This window comes from Anolis sagrei, chromosome X (genome assembly GCF_037176765.1).
Source record: "Anolis sagrei isolate rAnoSag1 chromosome X, rAnoSag1.mat, whole genome shotgun sequence".
NCBI lineage: Eukaryota > Metazoa > Chordata > Lepidosauria > Squamata > Dactyloidae > Anolis > Anolis sagrei.
Window position 1 is genome coordinate 102,245,056 of NC_090034.1, and position 10,254 is coordinate 102,255,309.

Genomic DNA, 10,254 nt, shown 5'->3' on the forward strand with positions numbered 1-10,254 from the left:
AAGGAAAACAGAATCCACAGCAGTTATTCATACATGAATCCATAAACTAGAAAACAGGATCTTCTTCCAAGGCAATACCTTACAGGAACAAAAATATGAGCCAGAATAGGATACTTGAATCATGAACTTGAGAGCACTGACAGGAAAATCATCGTTTAGCAAGGTTGTCTCCTCTGAGAGGCTTGAAGCCAAACTACATAACTTAAGCCAGTCCCGGCACCCATGACATCATATCTCACACACCTGGACTTCAAAGTCTTCTCATGGATTCTGCGAGAATATCTAGTTAGTTTGTTCTAATCTACAGGACAGGGTGAGCTGCTGTTGTTAGCCCCAGCTTCTGCCAACCTAGCAGTTTAAAAACATGCAAATGTGAGTAGATCAAATGGCGGGAAGGTAATGGCGCTTTATGCAGTCATGCTGGCCACATATCCTTAGAGGCGTCTACGGACAATGCCAGCTCTTCAGCTTAGAAATGGAAATGATCCCCACCCCCCAGAGTTGGATCTGACTAGACAAAATGTCAAAGGGAAACCTTTACTTTTCATTATTAATCTGATGAATGGACGCTCTTTTCACATCTCTGCTCCTCTTGTCTTTCAGCAAGCCCATGTCCCCAATTCCACCATGGCTATCCTGGAAGCGAGCAACAAGCAAGAGGCCGAAGGAAAAGACTTGCAGGCGACCGAGGAAGTGCGCGGCTCTGCGCCCCCCAAGAACAAGGGGATAAAAAGGGAAAGAGAGGTGAGAAGCGTCGACAGGAGGCTGGTTCATAACACTGAACACAAATAAGGCTTTTGCTGAGCAGCTGCAACCTACATCATGATATTTTGGGTTTGGGAGTGTTGGGAAACGGAAAGGAGACAAGGAGAGAATATCCAGGTTAGGAGGTGATAATATTAAGGGACAAGCATTCTGTAGTGTTTATTTCAGGCATGGGCAACTTTGGCCCTCCAGGTGTTTTGGACTTCAACTTCCACAATTCCTAACAGCCGGTAGGCTGTTAGGAATTGTGGGAGTTGAAGTCCAAAACACCTGGAGGACCAAAGTCTGCCCATGCCTGGTTTATTCGAACAAAGAAACCAGAGACAATACTTTTCCTGTATTGTCAAAGGCTTTTGTGGCCGGAATCACTGGGTTGTTGTATGTTTTTCGGGCTGTATGGCCATGTTCTAGAAGCATTCTCTCCTGACTTTTTGCCTGTATCTGTGGCAAGCATCCTCAGAGTTTGTGAGGTCTGTTGGTTTTTCGGGCTATATGGCCATGTTCTGGAAGCATTCTCTCCTGACGTTTCATCTGCATCTATGGCAGGCATCCACAGAGGTTGTGAGGTCTGATGGAAACTAGGAAAATGAGGTTTATATATCTGAGGAAAATAAATAAATAAATAAATGTTTATTTATTATTTACAATATTTGTATCCTGCCCTTCTCATCCTGAAGGGGACTGAGGGTGGCTTACATAATTGGCATTATTCCATGCCCAAGCAACAATTAAAAGCAATTAACAACAATTTAAAACAACATTTAAACAAAATATGCAAACATTAGATAACTATGGTGCATAGATCCAAAGCCAGATAATCAAACGATAATTTCCATAAATCCAGGGTCAATTCAAACGGTATTGCACAGATAGTTATACTGGGCCAAATGCTTGTTTTCACTTATTTGCAAAACAACAGGAGGGAAGGGGCTCAACCGCGTTGAGTCGCCTGTTGGGCTGAGAAACTGCGGTATACAAGTAAAGTAAATAAATAAATAAATAAGGGGCCAATTGAATCCCACTAAGGGGGGAGTTCCGCAGCCGAAGGGCCACCACTGAGAAGGTCCTGTCTCTCGTCCCCACCAGTCGCGTCTGCCATGGATGCAGGCGAAACGTCAGGAGAGAATGCTTCTATAACGTGGCCGTATAGCCCGAAAAACCTACAACAACCCAAGAACATGGCTGGAATCAATGGGCTGTTGTAGGTTTTTCGGGCTATATGGCCATGTTCCAGAAGCATTCTCTCCTAACATTTCACCTGCATCTATGGCACACATCCTCAGAAGTTGTGAGGTTACAACCTCTGAGACCTCTGAGGATGCTTGCCATAGACGCAGGTGAAACGTCAGGAGAGAATGCTTCTAGATCATGGCCTTATAGCTCGAAAAACTTACAACAACCCAATATATCGTCGAAGGCTTTCATTACTGGAATCAGTAGGTTGTTGTAGGTTTTTCAGGCTATATGGCCATGTTCTAGAACAGGGGTCAGGAACCTTCGGCCCTCCAGGTGTGGTGGACTTCAACTCCCACAATTCCTTGGGCCAAGGTAAGCCTTTGGGGCGAATGCCGAGCCTCAAGGAATTGTGGGAGTTGAAGTCCACCACACCTGGAGGGCCGAAGGTTCCCCATGCCTGTTCTAGAAGCATTCTCTCCTGGCATTTTGCCTGTATCTATGGCACGCATCCTCAGATGTTGTGAGGTCACAACGTCTGAGGATGCTTGCCATAGATGCAGGCGAAACATCAGGAGAGAATGCTTCTATAACATGGCCGTATAGCCCGATAAACCTACAACAACCCAGTACTTTTCCTGTAGCTGTAAAATAAATGGAAGCCCAGTAATGAAGCCATTAAACCTCTATTTAGCTGATATTTTGGAAGAAAAGGAAGAAGGGAAGGGTTCTGTGTATGTGTGTGTGTGTTGATGAGCTTCCATTTCCATCACAGGAAGAAGCTGAGCCCCAGCCGCTTCTTCCTCGGGTGTCCCAGGACATGATCGCCCTCCGCTTGGCACAGGAAAAGGCCCTCAAGCGCCAACTGGAAGAAGAGCAGAAGCTGAAGCTCAAGCAGCAAAATCAGCAGCAACCACCCCGTGCCACGGCCCCATCGGCCCCCCCTCCGTCAGAGGAATCTGTGGACCTGCATGAGGACGTGCCCGAGGCGGAAAATCCCACCATCTTCATCAGCATGCCGGAGGAGGAGGAGAGCCTTGGTGGAGAAAACTCTCTGCTGGATTCCAGTCTGGAGGGACCCTGGCCCAATAAGGTACCTTTGCCTTCCAACCTGCTGGCATTTTTGGTAGTCTTAAGTGGTCCCAGAGAAGGATCTGAGGGGCCAATGATACTTGGTATGATACTATCCAATGATACAATGATACTTGGAATGATACTCTAAGATCATCTGGGGAGGCCCTGTTCTCGGTCCCGCTTTTGTCTCAAGTACGTTTGGCGGGGACGAGAGACAGGGCCTTCTCAGTGGTGGCCCCTCGGCTATGGAACACCCTCCCTAGGGAGATTAGATCTGCTCCCTCCCTCTTAACGTTTCCGAGGCAAGTTATAACATAGCTGTTCGATCAATGCAGAGTAGCTAATATAGGAAATCGAACAATTTGACAATGGAACTGGACAATGCTTGATAATAATGAGATGGGAATTGTGTTGTTTTTATTGCTTTTGTGGTGTTTTATATTGTTTAATGTTTTAATCTGTATTATGTTTTTATATGTACTGATTTGTTGGAAACCGCCTTGAGTCGCCAATTGGCTGAGAAAGGTGGTATACAAATACAGTAAATACATAAATACTTCAAGTCAGCCATAGAATAATTTAATTGCAATTGTTTATTACATTTATAATCCCGCTTTGCCTTCCATAAACTCAAACCACTCTACGTAGCTTTTCTGTGGAATGAGAGCAGCCACATTCAGATTGGGACAAAAAAAATTTAAAAATGTAAAAATTAAACATAAATCGATTTATATAAAAGTCAAAGTATGTATATGTTTGTCTGTTTGTACAATAAAGACTGTTGCAAAATGACAGTCCCGTGGCCCCTTGTGATGTCACGGAATTGGCGGTTGCTAGGTGAAGGTTTGGCTGTTGTTAGGTGAAGTGGCCCCCTGTGATGTTACTGGAAAAAAAAGGTGACATGTGTATGTGGGGAAGGGAGGGTGGAAAGGGCTACCAAAAGAGCCATGTTGCCATAGGCCTACCCAGTCTTTCAGCATGAATTTTTAATGCGTGTCCTTTGTATAATCTTTGTTTTGTGCATTTTAATATTTTATAGTGATACATTTTAGTGTGTATTTTATAGAGGTATGTTTTAATATGTGTATCTGTGGTACTTTTGCAGTGTTTATGTATTTTAATTGTTCTGTAACCTGCCTCAAGCCATGAGTAGAGGCGGGGAAGAAATAAAATAATAATAATAATAATAATAATAATAATAATAATAGTTGTTGTTATTGTTGTTATTATTATTATTATTATTATTATTAGGGAGCCCCCGGTGGCGCAATGGTTTAAACTCCTGTGCCAGCAGGACTGAAGACCGACAGGTCGCAGGTTCAAATCCGGGGAGAGGCAGATGAGCTCCCTCTATCAGCTCCAGCTCCTCAAGCGGGGACGTGAGAGAAGCCTCCCACAAGGATGATAAAAACATCAAATCATTTGGGTGTCCCCTGGGCAACATCCTTGCAGATGGCCAATTCTCTCACACCAGAAGCGACTTGCCATTTCTCAGGTCGCTCCTGACAGGACTATATATATATATAAATATATATAATTTTTATAGACACTGTGAGGTAGGCCGTATTAGAGCTGGAGAAGGGAAAAAGGGGAGTAGAAGGAAAGAAGGAAGAAGGGAAATAAAATGAAATAAATAAATAATAAAAATAAATAATAATAATAATAATAATAATAATAATAAAGCGGCACACTAATGACCTTGGCCTGCACTTAAACACAATCGGCGCTGACAAAATTACTATCTGCCAGCTGCAAAAGGCCACCTTACTGGGATCTGCACGCATTATTTGGCGATACATCACACAGTTGTAGACACTTGAGAAGTCTCCGACATGTGATCCAATACAACAGCCAGCAGAGTGTCTGCTGTGGAGTCATCTTGTTGTGTTTATAATAATAATAATAATAATAATAATAATAATAATAATAATAATTTTATTTCTTACCTGCCACTCGTTGTGGCTTGAGGCAAGTCGCAGCACAATCAAAACACACAAACATTGCAAAATTTTTAAAACAGACATATTGAAATGTACTTCCACAAAGGATACATATTAAAACATATTTCTATAAAATACACATGAAATACAGGAGGAGGGAAAAGAAAGCAAAAGAATGGAAGAAGGAAAAGAAAAGAAAGGGGAAAGGAAAGCTAAAGAAGGAAGGAAAGCGGGGGGCACCTGCCCCTCCGACACTCATGCAACACAAGAAATAATACACTAGTACATAATAAAAGCTATTTAGCAGTACAAACTGGGGTAGGACAACTATGAAAGGCATGATGCGGTTGCTCCTCTTTCTGCAAGAGTGGGTTTCTGTTCATTATTGTCCAAGGACATTTCTCCAAATGTATCTAATGAGAAAAATCAGATTCAGCTCAAGTAACAAATAAAAATAAACACAAGCTGCTTCGAAAGGTGTGGGCTTTTATTTTTCACAGATCAGTGCATTATGATGGTTTTTGTGTCTTTTCGCAGGAGGTGCCAAGCAAGGAAGGGGGAGCCAGCAGCAGTTCAGATGAAGGATCATCAGGCAAACCGCCCACAGCAAACCAACCCTCTCCTTCTCCCGAGGAGCCTGAAATGGAGACCCAAGTGGCCGAAGCAAAGTCTCCCAGCCCAGCGAAGGAAGAGCCCAAGCCCAGCCCAGAAGAAGAGAAAGCAATGGAGAGCTGATGATTAAGAAAAAAAACCCCACAACTAACCCTAGAGAAAATATGGAGCAGAAAAGAGAGACTCTTGAAAATGCAGAGAATGGGGTTCAGCCTGTTAGGAAAGAAGTACCGAAACAGAAATGGAAAATATATAGATTTCTAGACAAATAAAAGAATTTCAGAACCTATATTATCTGAGGTTTGATTCCAGGATCTGCCCACTCCATGGAAAAAACAACAATAATTTTATTTCTTACTTGCATCTCCTTGTGGCTCAAGATGGGTTACAGCAGAATTTAAAACACATAAACATTGTACACATTTTTTATATATATATACATATTTTATATATATATATATATATATATATATATATATATATATATATATATAAAAGACATGAGTTTCAAATCATGCTTAAAACTGGCTGGGTCAAATCTCCCCCCCCCCCCCCATATATATATGTATATATATATATATATATAAAAAAGACATGAGTTTCAAATCATGCTTAAAACTGGCTGGGTCAAATCTCCCCCCCCCCCCCCCCATATATATATATGGGGGGGGGGGGAGATTTGACCCAGCCAGTTTTAAGCATGATTTGAAACTCATGTCTTATGTTTCATCTCTCTCTCACACACACACACATTAAAATACACAGAACAGATATGAAACATAAGACATGAGTTTAAAATCATGTTTAAAACTGGCTGGGTCAAATCCCCTTTGTATACAATGTAATAAAAATATTTATGCTGTGGATGGTTAAACCTGTGAATACAGAGGTCCAGCTATTCTCTCTTCAGATTCCTTTCCTTTTAAAACAATATTTATTGAAAAACATTTAAAACATAACACAATTACCTTATATAATAATAAATAATAATAAAACTTTACTTCTGTACCGCCCTCTCTCCTTGAGGGAACATGTCATCTGTTCCCAAATCTATACCCCTCTATATTAGAAAAATATAGCTCTGTCAATTCTATTACTTCTAATTAATTCTAATTTCATCAATTGCATATTGTAACATGTTTTCTAATTGCTCAACCACCATCTTTCTTGGCTGTTTGGTGGTTTAAATTCACCACTACTTTTGTGGATTATCTGCCGTGATATTCTGCAGATTACCATATAATCCAGAACATCAAAGCAGATAATGCCTTGAACTGGATTATCTGGGTCTACACTGGCATATAATGCACTTCAAAGTAGATAATCTGGATTTTATTCAGTTGTGTAGGGCCCCTTCCACAACAGCTGTATAAAATCCACATTGAACTGGATTATATGACAACCCAGAATATCAAGGCAGATCAATCTGATCATCCTCAGTGGTGCAATGGGTTAAACCAGAGGTCCTCAAACTAAGGCCCGGGGGCCGGATGCGGCCCTCCAAGGTCATTTACTTGGCCCTCGCTCAGAGTCAGTCTAAATCTGAAACTACTTGAAAGCACACAATAACAACAACAATCCTATCAGCCAAAAGCAGGCCCACACTTTCCATTGAAATGCTAATAACTTTATGTTTGTTAAAATTGTTCTTAATTTTAATTATTGTATTGTTTTTAAATGTTTTTTGAACTACAAAATAAGATATGTGCAGTGTTCATAGGAATTTGTTCATGGTTTTTTTCCCCGAATTATAATCCGGCCCTCCAACAGTTTGAGGAACTGTGACCTGGACCTCTGTTTAAAAAGTTTGAGGGCCCCTGGGTTAAACCCTTCTGCCGGAAGGACTGAAGACCCAACACGTCGCAGGTTCGAATCCAGGGGGAGCACAGATGAGCTCCCTCTGTCAACTCCAGCTCCCCATGCGGAGACATGAGAGAAGCCTCCCACAAGGATGGTAAAATATCAAAACATCTAGATGCCCCCTGGGCAATATCCTTGTAGATGGCCAATTTTTCTCACACCAGAAGTGACTTCTTTATTATTATTATTATTATTATTATTATTATTATTATTATCTTTATTTGTACCCCGCTAGCATCTCCCGAAGGACTCGATGCGGCTTACAAAGGTCAAGGCCTCAATAAAAACAACAACATAATAATACACATAACATTATAAAGCAAATCAAAAAATTAAGCGAAACAGTAAACAAAACAATACATCATAACACAATAAAACTAGGGCCGGGCCAAATGTAATGAGTACAGATTAAAAGTGCTGAGTATGACAGCTGAAATATAGGATTTAGGGTGAGTGCAATGTGCAGATAATCTTAAATCTCTGATAAAGTGCTTCTGGGACATAATGCTAGGGTTTCCTATTCTGGAAAGGCACACCAGTTGCTCCTGACACGAACCCCCCCCCCCCCCCCACAATATTTACTTTGAATGGGGTTATCTGAAGTCCACACTGTCATATAATCCAGTGCAAAGCAAATAATGTGGGATTTTATTCCACTGTGTGGAAGAGGCCTCAGATAACCTATTTAAAGCAGGTATTGTGGATTATTTGCCTTGATATTCTGGGTTATATAGCTGTGTGGAAGGGCCTTGAGGGCTCTTCTGCACGACCACATAACCCAGAACATCAAGACAGAACAACCCACAATGTCTACTTTGAACTGGATTATGAGGGCCCTTCCACATAGCCCTATATTCCAGACTATCAAGGCAGAAAATCCCACAATATTTGCTTTGAATTGGGTTAATTGAGTCCACACTCAGATAATGTGGGATTTTCTGCCTAGATATTCTGGGATATAGGGTTGTGTGGAAGGACCCTGAGTCTACACTGCCATATAATCCACTTCAAAACATACAATCTGGGGGCCCTTCCACACAGATCTATATTCCAGGATATCAAGACAGAAAATCCCACATTATTTGAGTGTGGACTCAGGAAACCCAGTTCAAAGCAGATATTTTATAATTTTCTACTTCGATATTCTGGGATATAGGGCTGTGAGGAAGGGCCCCTGCTTTCCTTCTGCTTATTTATTTATTTATTTATTTATCGTGTCAGTGCAACCAGTCGATTATATTACATTTCTAACAGAACAAAGCAAAAAAAAAAAACCTGACAAAATATGAAAATTTGTGAGTTTGGTAGTTGATTAAATGTCCTTTGACCAGTATCTGGCCACTTGGAGTGCCTCTGGTGTTGCTGCAAGAAGGTCCTCCCTTGTGCATGTGGCAGGGCTCAGGGTGCATTGCAGCAGGTGGTCAGTGGTTTGCTCCTCTCCACACTCACATGTCGTGGATTCCACTTTGTAGCCCCATTTCTGAAGGTTGGCTCTGCATCTCGTGGTGCCAGAGCGCAGTCTGTTCAGCGCCTTCCAAGTCGCCCAGTCCTCTGTGTGCCCAGGGAGGAGTCTCTCATTTGGTATCAGCCATTGGTTGAGGTTCTGGGTTTGAGCCTGCCACTTTTGGACTCCCGCTTGCTGAGGTGTTCCGGCAAGTGTCTCTGTAGATCTTAGAAAACTATTTCTAGATTTAAGTCGTTGACGTGCTGGCTGAAACCCAAAGAGGGGATGAGCTGGAGATTTATTTATTTATTTACTTTGCTTATATACCGCTGTATCTCAAGCCCGAAGGCGACTCACAGCGGTTCACAAACAGTAAAAACAGTAGAAACAGCAGTGGTTCCATACAACATATAACAATTGACTTAACACATTATCCATAAATTACCAATAAGCAATTACAATGCAGAATTATTACAAAAAACAACCGTACCCAATCTTCTCATCATCCAAGCGTAGTCCAGGTTCGTCGTCCATTGTTCCATTCCTATGTTCCATTACCAGATTGCACTAAATTACTCAAACGCCTGCACAAACATCCAGGTCTTCACCTTTTTGCAGAATACCATTAGAGATGGTGCTAGTCTAATGTCCGTAGGAAGGGCGTTCCACAGCCGAGGAGCCACCACCGAGAAGGCCCTATCTCCCATCCCCGCCAGCCGAGCTTGAGAAGCAGGCGGGATCGAGAGCAGGGTCTCCCCGGAAGATCTCAAAGTCCTGGTGGGTTCATAGGCAGAGATGCGGTCGGATAGGTAGCTTGGGCCGGAACTGTTTAGGGCTTTAAAGGCCAACGCCAGCACTTTGAATTCAGCCCGGTAGCAGATCGGTAGCCAGTGGAGTTGGCGCAACAGGGGGGTTGTATGCTCCCTGCGCTCCGCTCCTGTTAAAATCATGGCTGCCGAGCGTTGGACTAGTTGGAGCTTCCGAGCTGTCTTCAAAGGCAACCCCAAGTAGAAAGCGTTGCAGTAGTCTAAACAGGATGTAACCAGAGCGTGGACTACCGTGGCCAAGTCAGACTTCCTAAGGTACGGGCGCAGCTGGTGCACAAACTTTAGCTGTGCAAAAGCTCCCCTGGTCACCGCCGAAACCTGGGGTTGCAGGCTCAGCGATGAGTCCAGGGTCACACCCAAGCTGCGAACCTGTGTCTTCAGGGGGAGTGCGGCCCCATCCAACACAGGCTGTAACCCTATGCCCTGTTCGGCCTTGCGACTGACCAGGAGTACCTCTGTCTTGTCTGGATTCAATTTCAATTTGTTCGCCCTCATCCAGACTGTCACAGCGGCCAAGCACCGGTTCAGGACCTGGACAGCCTCCTTAGTAGCAGGTGGA

The 10,254-nt window shown here is 42.8% G+C and overlaps 1 protein-coding gene across 1 annotated transcript in view; it reads left to right on the plus strand.

The window, feature by feature from the left end:
• Nucleotides 1-5,853, plus strand: part of LOC132782019 (symplekin) — a 48,501-nt gene extending 42,648 nt beyond the window's left edge. The window contains exons 25-27 of the mRNA XM_067461022.1: nucleotides 604-744; nucleotides 2,714-3,031; nucleotides 5,490-5,853. Of these exons, the coding sequence (XP_067317123.1) occupies nucleotides 604-744; nucleotides 2,714-3,031; nucleotides 5,490-5,687 (657 nt within the window). The 3' untranslated portion in view covers nucleotides 5,688-5,853. The remainder of the gene's footprint in view (nucleotides 1-603; nucleotides 745-2,713; nucleotides 3,032-5,489) is intronic.
• The last annotated feature ends 4,401 nt before the right edge of the window (nucleotides 5,854-10,254 follow it).